This window comes from Hippichthys cyanospilos, chromosome 12 (genome assembly GCF_059441005.1).
Source record: "Hippichthys cyanospilos isolate Australia breed blue-spotted pipefish chromosome 12, RoL_Hcya_1.0, whole genome shotgun sequence".
NCBI lineage: Eukaryota > Metazoa > Chordata > Actinopteri > Syngnathiformes > Syngnathidae > Hippichthys > Hippichthys cyanospilos.
The window spans coordinates 1,798,411-1,814,283 of record NC_142380.1 but is presented as its reverse complement, the minus strand read 5'-3'; the positions used below and the strand labels follow the sequence as shown (position 1 = coordinate 1,814,283).

Genomic DNA, 15,873 nt, shown 5'->3' with positions numbered 1-15,873 from the left:
CTATTTGCTTTTAAGCAAACTTTTAATCAATTAGTAGTCAAATTTTCGGCCATTTCTAACCGAATTTATTCCAATTTCGGATTTTCAAAATGGGTCTCAATCGACAGCTAGGAATCAGGTGAGAAACTCAATGCCATTTCACACTGGTAAATAAAATATTAGAGAGAAAAGCAGAAGATTTTGTCACGCAAATATGTGGGAAACATTGCCCCCTGGTGGCAGGATGACAATGTAGCATAGCCAACTTTTTAATATTGCAGAGGATCAGCTTAATTAATCGCGGGAGCCAATATCGTGATCGCGATTCAAATTGGATGAATTGTGCAGCCCTATTCAAAAGTTGCTTCAACCGAGCAACTTGAGAACTAAAAGTCAACCTAAAGAATGTTGAAATCGCCTTCAAAAAAAAATCAAACGAGAAAAGGAATGGCTACTTTTTTAAATGACATATATTTCAGGGCAACAGAGGCAACGCGCTTCTGAAAAAAAAAGCATACAAAGAGGAAAAACGGATGAAGACAGTTCATTTGAAAATGTACCAACGCATGTAAGAAATCTATACAAAGCTTAGAAATCACCGACATTCTGACTCGTAGAAAGAAAGCGTTAAAAAAAAAAAAAAAAAATCCCAAAATGCGTCAGAATACGGGACATCACTGATGTCAGCGGGCTTGACACAAACAAACCTGTGGCGGTTTATTTCCGCGAGTAAAAAGGTGATCTTTGCTGCTGCTTCTCAACCACAGAAATGTACAATGAAAGTGCAACTAACGTGAACTGGAGTGTGCCGCTCAAGCAAAATGTCGTTTTCAACTCTCTGCCGTTCACAAATGTTCAAATGGCTTGAAAAGCAAATACCCATTATAGACATTTCTGTTTAAAAAATATAAATATCTCGTGTAAAAAAATATTCGTGGGAATTGTTTTTTTTTTCTTTTTTTTTGTCTTTTGAGTACAAATAGAAAAAAAAAAAAAAGATTCTTGGCAAAATGCGAGTCAGTCAAGTCATTCGAGAGGGCGGGTACAAGTTTGGCGCTACATGGATGGGCTCGGGAGGCGGCAGAATTTTTTTACCTGCCGGAGGAGCAACGGCGTTTTTGTTGTTGTTTTTTTTTGGTCGACTCGTCACACGGCCGGGTCATTCAAGGTCTCGCCGATCCTTCAGTTCTCCTGTGTTCTGCTAGGTTCCGCTTGGCCGTGGGCCAAAGGCTCCGTCTCCATCTTGAACCGCTTGGCGGGCCTGTCGAGGGCCGCGTCCGTGTCTCTTTGGTCCGGGGGAGGTTCCGGAGAACCGTTTCGCTCGGGGCTGGGCGAGCCGGGGCGGCTGCATCCGTTGGAGTTGTTGTCGGGCGCGGGGAGGGCGAAATCGCCCGAGGGGCCGTTGGACTGAACGGCCTCGGCTTTCGCTTGGTTTACGGGGACGACGTGGGGGCCGTCTCCGACGTGGCCCGAACCGTGGCCTGCGATACCTGCCGAAAATCAAACGTGGCCATTTAGGATTTGAAAATGATCCCGCTCCCTAAACTGCAGAAGATCTGTTTGAAGTTGTAGTAAGAGTGTTCACCACTAGATGGCAGACACGACCTGACTGTGGATCGGCGGTGACAAACATATGGCCCTCAAATGTGTGTATACGGGCCCGCGAGATGATTTTTGTATGATTGATAGTCACGGTAATGTTTTACGACTAATAGTGATGTTGTCAGCCATGAAAGACTGCCAACTAAGTACACTACGGCCATTTCTATTTTAACCGTCGGCGGTTTGCGTCATCAAGTCCATCTCGCATATTTTCGTGCATTTGCGTTTCGCAACCCAGCTCACCGTTGTGACCGCTGCTGTCTTCCCTTTCCGAGTGGCTGGCGCTGCTGCTGGACGTGGTGGGAGGGGGCGACGCCGCCCTGCTGGAGGCCACGCTCTCCGTCTCGTCCAGTAACCTGTCCATGTAGTCTCTGGTGGCACACGGCGGCGGGAGGGCGCGTTACACGCGTCGTCCGTGCTGATTTCAAAGTTAGGACCGGCTGCCTATAGTTAGCTAATATGAGGTCGATAACTTCCTGTTCTTCTTGTTTTGTACTCGACTAATTACTGCTGTGCTATGTCTTTCAACTTTGAAATTTTTTTCAAGTAGAAATGATCCCACACTAGTGATATCCTGTTTCTGGGGTGAGTCTTCTCCCCTTGCCGCCATTGTAACACTGCGTACGTCCGCAAAAAAGGTCCCTGTGGAAAACAGTAGCCCAAACATGCTTCCGGCGTAGCTTCGAGAAGAATATTTTTAGTCAACCTAATTTTAAAGTTCACTTACACAAATTGACCTACATTTTTTTTTTTTACTCTTTCAGTGCCTTGGATGAAAATTTCCGTCATGTAAAATACCAAAACAACATTTTTTAAATGAATGGATAGATGACACTCATGGCCAGTGCTACTCTTAACATTTAGCCAACTGAGCGCTGTTGCAACGTAGTTATACAGTATACTACATACGTAAACTGTTACATACATATGCAAAATGTTATTTTGACATCAAAAACACATTTCCGCTGTTTTTGTTCATGTTTAATCCAAGGGAAGCACTGTTGAAATGTTTCAGATGCTACGAAAAAAATATTAGCGTCAAAGTCACTGCTGTGCAGAAAAAAAAAAACTTCATTTTCTAGATAAAGAACGGAATCCAATTTTTCATCTGGTACTACCAATGTCAGACAATATTCCGCGGGCCTTGAAAGACGCATGAAAAGGCTCAAAAATCGTCTGGCGCTCTAGGGCTCGCCTTTTCAGATATCGCCGGGCACCGAAAGAGTTCACCAACAAAAACATCGAGACTAAATTTGAAAACAATCCGAAATTGCGGCCCAAGTGTGAATTGTTTGCGGATGCGGTTGTTTGTTTGGCTTGTGTTTTGGAAGCGATCATAATAGAAACTTACGTGACCCCGGGATGAAGGTTGTATTTCCTTTTTCCAAGTCTGGTTTGCTGTGCAAAGAAATCATAACGCTCAGACTTCTTCCACATGTAATAAAAGGCCACACATTCTCCTACAGACCTAGTTCTCACCTGGAAAATTTAATGCAGCGGACATGAAATCATTATTACCATCGCCAACACAATATACACAAACAGAACAAAAAAAACTGTCTTATGGACACATGCGCAGAAGATTTATTTTCCCCATCTTGTGTTAACGATATAAATATTCGGGGGTTTTATTTTCATGTAACTGAATTTACACTTCAGCATATTTCACGTTTTGGTCGTGGATTTGTTAAAATTGTGTCATGGGTTTCAACGTAATATTTGTTCTCCGTTTAGAGCAATTGTAATCATTTGTTATGAATGGAAAAAAAAAAATCGATTCACTCATTCGCCTTACCTTATTGGCCTGTATTAAATGAAAGTCTTTTCCATAGGATTTTAGACCTTGTTCAAAATTTCTACATTCCTCTTCGGTCCAGACAGAAAGCTCCTCTGCAACGACGACAACGTTAGCGCTCGATTTTACGAGCGGCGGGGGTGGAAAAAGGCCTTGAAAATCAAGCGAGACCTCACCTCTGGCTGCCTTGACGTTAAACCGAAGTCTTCTTAAAGCTTCCTCTGTGTCAAAGTCGCATTTCACAAGTTCGTACAATGCCTGGGGAGGGATAGACTTTTCATTTGCTAGCCCCCCCAAAAAATCGAATCAAACAATCTGGTCCGGATGGAAACCTGTTCATTATCCTTGATGTGGGATCCTTCCGGGATGGCGTCCACTCCTTTCTCCTCACCCGTGCGTCTTGACGCCTCGGCCAAGAACGCCACCACTTTGTTTTCGGGTATACACTCGGGGTTCCACAACAGCTGATCATCATTTTCATAAACTGCCCAATAAAAGAGAGGAAAAAGGGAGATCCATACTCAATGTGCCGCTGTCACTTGGGACTCCTTTTCGCTTTGTATTTTCACACTCTCACCTTTTTCGTTGTCTTTATATTTACATAAACCAACGGGGGTTTCTGCCTGATACATAGAGCCCACCATGATCTCCTGTTGGATTTGGAGACAAAAAACAGTAGTGTACACAAAGATATGAAATTTCATCCGCTATCACGGTGGAATTATTCAGCAGCTCTGAATCGGATCATTTGTTTTTAAACTTCAGCTGGAGAGTACAGCAAAGAGGAAAAAAAATGTTTGTCACTTGCGGAGAATTATGAAAATACCTTTTTCCAATCTTCGGATGGAACATAATCCTCATCTTCATCTGACTCCTCCTCTGCATCATTATTACCTGATGCACAACATCGCGTTTGAGGATATAAACAAACATTCATCTGATTCGTGGGAAGAACGCCAGATGAGACGCCACGCACTTTCAAAGTACTTGTGTTTCTGCGGACGAATAAGTTCCGAAGTGCCGAGGCCTCGTACTGAACGCGCGTGGCCCTCCGTGGTCACTGGGGCCTCCTCTTCCGGTGTTGTCGAGCTCTTCGCGCCTTCATCCTGAAATTACACATGAAGCTCAGTACTTCTAATTTTGGAAAAAGCATCACTATTGCACCTTTTTGGGACGAGTTGTTTCATGTTCCAATCAATTTGCTCTCGATTTGAAAACAAAAGCCTACTGTTTCTCTGATGGTATTAGAACGCATTAAATTAGATATGCGGATACCTGGAGACATTGTCAAAATTTCATGTAGCTTTTGAAATTGCGCAGGTACATCAGATCAGGTTGCAAACATAGTCAAATCTTGCAATCCAATAATGGATCATTGTCCATCTAACTACAGTAAATTAACAAATTCAATCCCAAAGAGGGACGTTTGCATTTTTTATGACCAGACATTCACAAATATTTAAACACATGCATTTTTTTCCCTCAGGATTTTGACTAAAGGAGGGTCTAAAAATAAGGGGTACTAAATGAATTGACTTCTCAATCACTTTACGACCTTAATACTCAAGTAATCCGAAGTAATCATATGCTTTAATACTTAATTACCTCAAAAAAAGTACTGTGTCACAGTATAAGTCAACACCTGACTTTAGTGGCTACATAGATCACGGCTGTATGGTGTGTAGTTAAAATGATGAAGTGAGTCTACTTTTAGAGGCATGACTGTGTTGACATAAATTTTAAAGTCAGCAAAGAAGGTTACTGAGGCAAACAACACAATGAAGACTTTTCAGACCCATCAACACACCTCATTTCTTTTTAGCTCGCCAGTGCCTCTGCTGCTTTCGTCGTTGTCCAGCTCATCATCCTCATCCTCTTCTTCATCTTCCTCATCTTCGTCTTCATCATCATCAGCTGGTGATGCACCACCGTAACCGTAGAGACTCAGGAGCTCATGAATGGGCATTTCTCCTTCCTAAAGAGAAAGGGATGGAAGAATATAGCTTGTGAGGCAGCAGCGGTAAAATTAAATAAATACAAAAATGTACCAATGATGTGTAAACTTACACGAGCAAGATCTTCAATCTCATTTGCGTTGGCCTCATCGGTGGCCTCCAACATTTCCTCCTCTTCCATTGTGCGCTCATCGTCGAAATCATGGACGAGCATGTCCGCTGATGGGTCGAAGTCATGGTCAACGGAACCCGCTGAGCCCCCTAGGAGCAAGATGGGGACATTTTTTGTGCCAAATATGACTGACCTAAGGTAGGAAACAACTTGGAAAATAAATATCAGTTTTTTAACTACTTCGCTACGACTATGGAAATTTTCAATAACCTTTACATTACACGAAGCACACGTTGAAGTGGGAGTCTGCCATCTAGTGGTGAACAGTGCAACTGCAACTCAATTACAATTGCATTTAGCTGTGTTAACTGAGGTTGTTACGTCATTATTATCATTTAAAGAAGCGCGCACTGAACCAACATCCGAGTCCATCTTCACACACAGGACTGTGACTAAAGTTGAGAAGACTATGTAATGGTTCTCCAGCTGATTCAAGCAAGAGTGCAGCGGTGGTTCTCAAAGTGGGGTCCACGGACCCCCACGTATTCATGACTCTTCAATAAAGCGTATTTTTAACCATTTTTAAGGGTGTGTTTTACATTCAGGGAATTACAGTAACTAAACCACCACTAACCTGATCGACTATAAAATAATTAATAGTTCCTTAACGTACAAAAAATGATGATGCAAAATCAACGATACATACCTGGGCTCGAATTCCCAAGGGAGGACTGCAAGGAAAAACAAATTTGCTAAGCATCAAGAGCGAAAGAACAGGCATTATTGGAACAATGAAGACGCTGCATTTCCCCTTTGCACAACAGAAACAAGAGTCCCCAAAAAGCGCGCCTGCCATTGAGCGCTACGTGCAAACAGTCACTACTTCCTGCAGGCGTTTGCAATTTATAAGTTGAGAAAAGATAATCGTGCTAGTAACGGGGCTTAAACACTTTGCTTTCGTTTAACAATCCGCGTGCGTTTATTCTACTAAACTATCGCGAAACTGGAAGTTGGACGCTAACTCGATTTAAATAGCAAGCTAACGCTTTTAAGTTACGCGTGGTAACGTCATCACGCACCAAAAGGCACACGAACTCCCAGCTAAATTGCACAATCACACGACATATCAGCCGGCAATAAATTTTATCCGAATATCCAATACAGTAATAATGGATTGTTTCGGAACAAAACCGCAAAGTCGCTAACGCCGCAGCTAACGCTAGCCAAATCCGAACTTTACTAAACATGCTAATATAAGAACAAATTTTAATTATTCAAAAAAGAAAGCAACGCGCCGGGCATTCCGTGTGTTTAAAATGCACAAAATACACCCGGCGTATGTGCGACTGAAAGCATTCGTTTTGGCTAGACATATTTTTCTATTTTTTACCGATTATTTACTTCACTTTCTTACCTCCGCCATGTTTGCGATCCTGCAGGGTCACGCGAGTACCCGGATGACGAGCCCCGCCCACCCGAACTCCGCAAGGACAGACGTCGTTCGTTCGTTCGTTCGTTCGTTCGTTCGTGCGTTCGTGCGTTCGTTCGTTCGTGCGTTCGTTCGTTCGTTCGTTGTACGACAAATTGAGTGACTGAACGGACCTTCTGCCATTGTGTATGTGGACGGATCACGCGTCATGTTTTTGTCACAAAGAAACAAAGGCCTTAATTTACTGCAGAGATTACAATACAATATAATATGTAAATGCTCAATTGGATTGACTGATATTAATTCAACATTCACATCTTGTCAATGTGTAATTGAAGTATTATAATTTATAAAAGTCCTCGAGTGTCATAATAAATTATTATTGTGGATTGGTTTATGAGTGGAACCAGGCAATGAAATGAAGAAATTAGATTAATTCGCCATTTAAAAAAAGAAATAAAGAATTTGAACGTTTGCAAAATCGCACCACAGGGTGATTTATAAGACAAATTTACAATTTTTAATATTTTGTTGTAATTTGATAAAACCTGAAATACGGATGCGCCATTTAAAAATACAATATTTTAATCCACAGGTGTCAAACTCAAGGTTTCTGGCTAAAATTTAAAACTAGCTAAAATAAAAACAGACATGGTCTGTAAGTGTAAGTTCTAAAACGGAAAAAAAGAAATAGTAGAAGTGGAGACAGAAGTAGACCAGCGCCTGACGAATGACGGACCAGAAGCAAAAACCGTCAGTGGCGGTGGATGGTTGGGCAAAAATACACGGACGGGCTGACGGACCGACAATTAAAATCTAGTACGGTTTGAGAAATGACAGTCCGACGATGACGGAAAGGGGGCGGGGCTCTGACAAATGCCGAATGTTGGATTCCAAATTGTCCAAATGCGCGATGATCATACTTAAAACTTTGATCCTTGATAAAACTTATTTTGACACCTCCGTTTTAATCCTACGAAAGCCCGAAAAGCCAAAGTTCAAAACAACCTCGTCATGATGCGTCATTTCCCCCCGCTTGTTTACATCTTTGAATCTTAATCTTCCATACTGTCATTTTTTTTTTCCCATGAGTCACTCCAACTTAATCACCTGTCCTTTCTCAGAATCACAGATTCTGTCCGTGATAGTATCCACAAACTCTTGGATGTTGCTATGTAGAGAGCCGGGAATACTCCGAATGCGCCATTAGTGCAAACGTTTTGCATAATCGAAGCTACTAAAAGCCCTGCAATTATGTCCCCTTAACATTTACAAAATGTTATGATCCGTTTAATGACTAAGATTGTCACCTACTCTCAAAAAAAAAAAAAGGTAATTATGGCAAATGACTCCACTTCCTGTGGGGTTTGTGTAACATTGCGAATAAAAGGGCAGCCATTTTGTCAGGGGGATCAACAAGTCAGTCTTGTGGAAGTGTAGGATGAGACCCGCCCTCCTGATGGCGATGCTGCTGTGCGTGCGGTGTGCGGGACGGAGTCAGGTTCCGGGGAAGGCAAACGCACTCCGGCTGTGCGGTCGGGCGCTGCTGAGGGCGGTGGTGTTCACTTGCGGAGGATCCAGGTGGAAACGAATGCCCGGAAACGCTTTCCTAGATGGTCGGTACAAAAGAAATCAACTTTTTCAAAGATTGATTTATTTGATTGAAACGCTGAATTAACCCTTTTACAAATGATGGAATTTCTTTGGATTTTTTTGATGTTATCGTGAAAGAATCAATGGGGAAAAAAAACAATAGGGAGCTGAAATTTCCAGCAGATGATTAAAATACGTAGCGGGACATGCGAGATTTTGTGTACCAAAATAATAATGATATTATTACGTTTTAAGTACAGTTTTTGAGATACATTTCAATAGGATTTATGACACTGACTTTCCTGCGATTTTTCTAACATTACGCTGAGGGCCGGGCAAACTATAAGCAAACAGAAAATTCTTTGTTGACTTGTGTTTCAGCTCAAGCCAGTAGGTGGCGGTGGAGACCAGTTAATGACATGAACATTAAAAATCAGAGAGACCATAGCATTTTTCAATTCTTTTGTGGGTGTAAATAAATTTAACCTTCATGCGTATGGATAGAATTGATGCCACTGAACAACTCGCGTGGTCGAAGGAATAAAAAATCTTAACTTTAATGATTACGCCTTTAAAAGCATATACAAAATTAGGGGAAAAAAAGCAACGTGTATAGTTTGTGTATTGTTTTGCTATAGTTTTGACTTTGTTGCCAAAGTGTTGGTGCGCCTAATACATGGAACAGAAAATACCCGAATTTGAGCCCAAAATTTAGGGTGCGTCCTATACTCGGGTATTACGGTATTTTTCAGAGCTTGACTTGTGGTTTGTGTCACTAGGTAGCGGGGATCTGGACCTCCTCAAAACCGCAAACACATCGCCAGCGATGGGTCGCCATCGGCGTGAGCAAGACCAAGCCTTGGTAGCGGGCTGCTGTCAGAGAGGCTGCAGAAGGAGCGACCTTGCTATGCTCTGCTGATTGCGCGCCATCTCTCAAGAAACTATCACTGATTTATATGCAAAAATAAAAAATAAAAAAGACTGAATGCGGGTTAGTTTTTTTTTTTTTTAAATCTTTGTTCAACTCGGTCTTGCTTCACTCAAAGTAAAGAGCGTAAACGCTGGCCACGCCGTACAGAGAAGTGTTCTTAAACGACCACGTGGCGAAGGTGTCGGTGGACAGGTCCCACAGACAACGGCTGCTTATCTGCATGCTCTGCCCGGCCAGCTGGCCGATGTGAACCACCACCACCAGCTTGTATCTGCGGATCATCAGTTCCTTCACGCGGCTTCTTATCACCTGAACGAGGACACCCAAAAAGAATCAAAGGCCATTCCGTCTCTTGGTCGCGGCTGCTTACCTCGCATATGGTTTTGGACATTTGCCGCGACCATTCCACTTCGTATTTTTCCTCTTCCAGGTAGCTTTTCAGTACGTCCTTGATGATCGCCAAAGCGACAGGGGCGGGGAAGCGCCTGCGAGGTCCTGGTATCAGAACACCCAAAATAATCAACACATGAACTAGTGCCGTACTGTGTTTTTCAGCGGTGCATACTCATAATAATCATTTTCTGATTTTCTTTTACTTGTAGTATCTCAATTTTTGGGTATATATATATATATATATATATATATATATATATATATATATATATATATATATATATATATATATATATATATATATATATTAGTGACGAGATGAGATTTCGGCAAAATTAGTCATTTAAAATAATGCCCAAAATAAAGTTGAGTTTTTTTTAAGTGTTTTTTTTTCTTTTCTTTTTTTTAATTGAGCAGACAACAAAAAAATTAACAGTCTAACGGGTAAATGTAAACATATACAAGTGTCAAAACACAGTTTTTGGAAGTGTGCAAAATGACCTAGCTGGTAGGTGTTCTCAAATGTGACAACCGTCCGTTCGTCATGGTATTCATCTATGCAGGAAACGTTGCTTAAAGAACTGAAAAACAGGTGATGTGCAAAGAGAATCGGTTAAGGAATTTACGTTGAAATGAAAGGTTTTAGGGGTAGTTTGTTCGGATAGAAGGTTCGACTCACTCTTTGGTCTTGCCACCGGTGTTTTTGACTCCATGACTTCCCTCCGATGGGACCTTGCTGGTCTTCTTGTCTCTTCTGACAGATTTATCTTTATGCGCTTCAGACATTTTCGCAAAAAGAACTCAAACACCAAACAAAATAAGAGATTGAAAACAAAACTACCGACAAAATCACGTTGCAAATTGCCACGTTTGCATCATGGTCATGTTTTTTTTTTTTTTTTTGAAAACCAACTATACCTTTCGAATATGTCAACCACAACAACACGTTTGTAATGCCAACAGACGTTTTAGTTAATCGTCGTCATGACAACTGTACTTCGGGGGCGGGGCTTCCTTCACGGAAATCGCGTTTTTTAATTTTCTTTCCTTTTTTTCCAGTCACTGAATTGAAACACTGGCGTGTTTCGGATATTTAGTATTCACCTTGACATTTTACTAAAAACATAGTTTAAACGTTTTGTTCTTGGAATTGTGTGTTTCCGCAGTCACGAGAAAACCGACGCAACTGCGTCATTTCCGTAACGCTTAGTGACGTTGAAACGTTGTTCTCATTTGATGAAGTGAAGTCTGTCAGTTATATTTTTTCATTGTATTGCGGTTATGCTTATCTAAAATGTCAGATTGTTTGTTTCTGTTTCTATTCTTCTTATTATTATTATTTACATTTTGTTGTGTTATTCTACTGTTTTTGGCGAGGAATTGTTATAGTGTATTGTAAAAAGATTGCGTCAGTAAAAAAAAAAAAAAAATGCGTTGAACCTCACAAAAGCTGAACTGACGTGGAAACGTCGCCTCCGAAATGTTTTGTTTAAAATTCTGTCAGTGATTTTTCTTATTTTTTTTACACGACAGAAAAAAAACCACGCTGTACTTTCAAATCAGCACAAATGTACAACTTTCGGTATTTTCTTTGCTTTATTACCCAAGAAAAACAGGTCTTACATTATATTGACTTTTTCACATATTTACTTTCCAAATCTTTGGGTGGGAATTGTACATTAAATGTTTGCATATTCTCCGTTGTTTTTAAGGACGTACAGCCATTCAAACAAATCATGTTCAATATGCTCAAAAATAAGGCAAGGAAATAGAAGCAATTTAAGTTAAATGTTCTCTGGAATGAAGCAACGAAATAATAAAAAATATATTAAACCTCGCCATTAGGGAGTGGGAGAACATAAAGACAACATGCCAGATGGTTATACAATAATACACTATATGAAGATCTTATTGACATGGAGAAGCATCACAATAACAAAAAATGGTGAACGGCAATGCAGATTTCATGCGACGGAGTTATTTGTGAAGAGTAACACTTTCATTTTTTTGCACAGGAAACACATGGTAAACAATAATGAGGAGAAAGAATGTTATTTCATATAACCTTAAGTGCTTTATGACATCAAACAAGCACAAACACATATCCATATTCCTACAGAAATATTTGAATCATATCTCTTTATCTACATTTTTACACTTAAATAGTTTGATATTGCTATTTGAAAAATCAAAAATGATTCGACATAGAATCAACCGTGTGAAAATTAAAGCAGTCACAGCAGATACCTTTGTGTATAAGTTATCAAGCAGCATGAAATTTTAAACATTAACATTTGAAACATTTTAAATTACGCACTCCTTTTTCCAACATATGGCACTACCCTTGTCCATTTTAAGGCTCGGCTCAATATACTAATATAATAATATAATCGATCATACGCCGCCAAGGTCCTCTTCTACCTTTTATTTTTTTTATTTTTTTGCATTGCACGTGTCCCACAGTGGATTTTTTCAAAACAATTCTATGTAGACAGACTGTCTTACAGTGTATGCTTTTTTTTATTTTACATTTCATACACAGTTGAAACATCTCTGTGATACTTTAGGGCAATTCGAGAGTCCAACTTGCTTCTTGCCTTGCCAGAAGACAGCAAATTCAAGTTTTATGTATCAATAAATGATAAAACAATGAATATTTGTGCAGCAAAAACGGTTGTTTTATGACATGCCATTTCCCAAGGCTGCAAAGAGAAAAATTAAGCACAGCCGTATAAGACCGTTATCAAAACTAAATGGGACTGGAGACGGGGATAAAAAGTGTCGTTTTTATCAACTCTTTCAATGCCGTGGACGAGAAATTTTGTCATGTAAAATACTTAGGTTGTGTGCCAGTGACAAGACAAAACACATCTTCACATAGCTTGATGTCACTCTAACGTCCTGTTTTCAAACAGGGATTAATGAAGAAGGGAATAAGGTAGAATCTGACTTTTTTTTTCTAGAATCCAAGCTTTCCTACGGTACCATCAACAATCGTACAATGCAATATTCTGTCGGCCTTGAAAAATGCGTCAAATGCTCAAAATCGTCCGGGCTCGCCTTTGCAGATAACGCTTGGCATTGAAAGAGTTAAATAACCCCTAAATTAATAAGATTTCATTCGAAAGTAAACCTCCATACACATTTTGTACATATTCCACTTTAAGATTATGGTCATAATATATAATCTATCTTTTACAGGAAATTTACATAGAGAAGTTAGACAAAAGTCGGGGGTTTTGGCTGCATCACTGTATGGATCCCAAATCTATTACCGGGCCCCAAAAAGTGTTTCAAGTAGCAAACCGAATAAAACTTTTGCATACAATCGGCAGCCATCTTCCTACCGATGGATGCTATAAAGTTTCAAATACATGAAAGTGAGGACGGATTCAGAGTCCACAAAAATGCAGATTCCCCCATTTGTGCGCATGGGCAGGTCCGCTAATTATCAGCCAAATATTTCCCTGTGGAGTAAAAACGCTTTTAGAAAAGTATGACTCCCCCCAATTGATTTATAAAGACGAACGGCTGAAACCGACCTGCAGCAAATCTTTTCTTAATCAGCGATAGCCTGTAGCCGGTCCCGAGCAGCTGGATATCGCAACCGGACATGGTGCTCCCCTCGCTGGTGAAATGAACTGACAGCTGCGAGGGTTTGCAAGGACCCTCCGTCATCTGGAAGCGGCCCAGGAGAGCCCCGACCCCTGCAGGAAAACAAACGCAGCCAGAACGGATTTTATGTCGCGGAAGAAATAGGTGAGGATAGAAAAAATAGCGCTCGAAAGGATGGAAACGTTAGCTTGCCTCCGTTATCCGACCTATTGGAAAGGCTGGGAATCTTCCACGTTATCATCTGCTGCTCTGGATTCCTTCAAAAGAAAGATTCGATTCTTAAAGGGATAGAGTGGGAGATTTAGGCCGTTTTTCATTACGGACAGCAGGGTGCTGCATTTACCATTGTCCGTAGCTTTAACAAACATGGCCGCCTTCGGAGAAGTGCCGCCCCCCATGTAATATCATTTCATGGTTAGTATTTTGAAAACATACCGATGTTCTTTAAGAAGGCATACATTTGCAACTTTTTGAAATGTACAATCGTTTGATTTATTCCTTTTTAAATGAAAATCGTACACACTGTCCCTTTAAGTAAATAATACAGGATCAGGATCGGTGAGTTTAAAAATAACCCTATCTATTCAAATAACTTACTTATTTACTTGCGTACTGTTTCTAGTTTCAGCTAAAATATTTATCCATCCATTTTTTCCGCTTATCCTAACAAGGGTCACGGACTTGCTGGTGCCTATCCCAGCTGGCTTTGGGCAGTAGGCGGAGCACACAGAGACAAACAACTATTCAAGCAGCCAATCGCACCTAAGGAGAATTTTCTGTGTCCAATACATTGAGGGCACAACAAAGGCGTGGCAAGTGGCAAGCCCTCACCAGGCGGCAGGCGGGACCATAGCTTGGAGTTTGGCGACGCCCCCATCCACAGGAACCAAAAAGTGGACGTTGTGAAGCGGAGCTGGGCTTGCCATGGCGTCGCCGTTGTATTTATAGTCTATTCTCAGGTCTGTGTTGTCGGCGTCGCCGCGCCAGCTCACGGCTAGATTTAGAGGCGTGGACTGGATTCCGTCCGCTGACACCTGGGACACGCAGGAACACACGGATTTGATGGCTGGGTGGCCGCATGAAAGGATGGATTTCTTCATGGGCAAACGCATGGTATGATAGTTGAACCTGATATTTGATCATGTCCACATTGTAGTAGGTCGCCTGGGGCTTCTGCTCAGCCACTTTCTTCAGATGACTCATCAAATTTTGCATATTCACCCAAAACTCCTTGGTGTCCACGCTGTCTGTTGGGGAATCACTAAAAGGGATCGGAAGGATAAAAATGATTTTTTTTTTTTTGGGGGGGGGGGGGGGGGGGGGGGGGGTCAAAATGTGCGTCTGGTGCTGCTGCGTATTCCTACCAGCACAGCAGCTGCGGATTGGGGAGAACCTGCTCCAGTCGGGTGTAGTTGCTGATGCTAAAGATGAGGACAGGTTGAGTGGGGTGGTTGGCGAAATGCCTGGTGATGCCTGCTGGGAAGGACAGCACGAGCTCCCCCGTGATCTTCACAACACACCTGCAGGCCAGATTAAAAGAATAGATAAGAATATAGAGAATATCATCTATATTAAAAATACATGATTCAATTCAATATTGAACTGTGATTTTTGAATCCAATTGCAACCAAAAACGTTCAAATAGATTGTTTTGTTGATTTAAAAAAGGTTTATGGAATTATTTTATAAAATCACGCTTTCTTTGACAACATTTTTCAATTTCAATTTGATCAGGCAAAATGCGGGCCTACTTGCTGGGGTCGGCGCCTTTGAAATAAGCGTTGATAGTTTCTGTGAAGGCAGCCGCCACAGGCAGAGTGTCCTGAGGTCCCATGGTAAGCGGGCTGGGCCCTCTTGAACATCCTAAATGGGAAAAACACAAAGAGATAAATCTCTACTTAACGCCTTTGTAAGAGCAAACATTCTGCATGACACAGCGGTCTAGTTTCCCTGACATTTTTTTAAGATCAACGTGGAGTTTGGATAACACTCTGTGACTGCCATTCTAGCCTGCAAGATACTATTTTACATATGTTTCAAATGAATTGTTAAATCTTCAAATCTGAAATATCATATCTTTATAGTGTTTACTAAAAAATGTTGCAACCGTTAGCTAGTTACAAAAAGCACTGATATGTTATATGGCAACACCAATGACTCAACGTGAAGAAAATAGCCCCAAGGTATTCATTCTAATTCATTTAAAACAAACAAATACCTAAATATTAAAGAATTTGACCAAAAAAAAAAATATCTGTAAAGGTAGGAGTATATGAGATTTTGGTCTTAAAAAAACAGTTTTATTTACTGATGTATATATGTTTAATAAAAGTGTAACTGTCAATATAGTGACTAGGTGTGCGCATGTGTGTAAACGTTATTCAAGATAAATTATTCAAGATAGATAGATAGATAGATAGATAGATAGATAGATAGATAGATAGATAGATAGATAGATAGATAGATAGA

General features: G+C 40.8%; 3 protein-coding genes across 8 annotated transcripts in view; all 3 read right to left on the bottom strand.

Moving 5' to 3' along the window:
- Window positions 1-431: 431 nt before the first annotated feature.
- mier1b (mesoderm induction early response 1b, transcriptional regulator) lies at window positions 432-6,931 on the bottom strand. Of its 3 annotated transcripts, none has more exons than XM_088429250.1 (13): window positions 6,858-6,931; window positions 6,150-6,174; window positions 5,444-5,592; window positions 5,184-5,351; window positions 4,353-4,482; window positions 4,203-4,270; window positions 3,954-4,026; window positions 3,709-3,860; window positions 3,553-3,634; window positions 3,377-3,471; window positions 2,933-3,060; window positions 1,825-1,952; window positions 432-1,469 (listed from the first exon to the last, which is right to left on the bottom strand). In XM_088429250.1, the coding sequence occupies exons 1-13, from the start codon at window positions 6,864-6,866 to the stop codon at window positions 1,162-1,164; spliced, it is 1,515 nt and encodes a 504-aa protein (XP_088285376.1). In that variant the 5' UTR covers window positions 6,867-6,931; the 3' UTR covers window positions 432-1,161. The 3 variants fall into 3 exon arrangements, with proteins under 3 accessions (XP_088285376.1, XP_088285375.1, XP_088285377.1); XM_088429249.1 differs by having other exon boundaries at window positions 6,150-6,195; window positions 6,858-6,867; XM_088429251.1 differs by having other exon boundaries at window positions 2,933-2,979; window positions 6,150-6,195; window positions 6,858-6,867.
- A 663-nt stretch (window positions 6,932-7,594) lies between these two features.
- dynlt5 (dynein light chain Tctex-type family member 5) lies at window positions 7,595-10,907 on the bottom strand. 2 transcript variants are annotated; one of them, XM_088429254.1, is made up of 4 exons: window positions 10,469-10,907; window positions 10,291-10,370; window positions 9,767-9,891; window positions 7,595-8,481 (listed from the first exon to the last, which is right to left on the bottom strand). In XM_088429254.1, exons 1-4 carry the CDS (start codon window positions 10,573-10,575, stop codon window positions 8,293-8,295), a joined length of 501 nt encoding a protein of 166 aa, XP_088285380.1. In that variant the 5' UTR covers window positions 10,576-10,907; the 3' UTR covers window positions 7,595-8,292. The 2 variants fall into 2 exon arrangements, with proteins under 2 accessions (XP_088285380.1, XP_088285379.1); XM_088429253.1 differs by lacking the exon at window positions 7,595-8,481 and adding an exon at window positions 8,547-9,705 and having other exon boundaries at window positions 10,469-10,899.
- A 459-nt stretch (window positions 10,908-11,366) lies between these two features.
- The window catches only part of LOC148414353 (SH3-containing GRB2-like protein 3-interacting protein 1), a 36,515-nt gene continuing 32,008 nt past the window's right edge, over window positions 11,367-15,873 (bottom strand). For all 3 annotated transcript variants that reach the window (XM_088429507.1, XM_088429505.1, XM_088429506.1), the window contains 7 exons: window positions 15,156-15,267; window positions 14,769-14,924; window positions 14,533-14,665; window positions 14,236-14,438; window positions 13,597-13,661; window positions 13,332-13,496; window positions 11,367-13,256 (listed from right to left, as the gene is read on the bottom strand). In XM_088429507.1, the coding sequence (XP_088285633.1) occupies window positions 13,234-13,256; window positions 13,332-13,496; window positions 13,597-13,661; window positions 14,236-14,438; window positions 14,533-14,665; window positions 14,769-14,924; window positions 15,156-15,267 (857 nt within the window). In that variant the 3' untranslated portion in view covers window positions 11,367-13,233. The remainder of the gene's footprint in view (window positions 13,257-13,331; window positions 13,497-13,596; window positions 13,662-14,235; window positions 14,439-14,532; window positions 14,666-14,768; window positions 14,925-15,155; window positions 15,268-15,873) is intronic.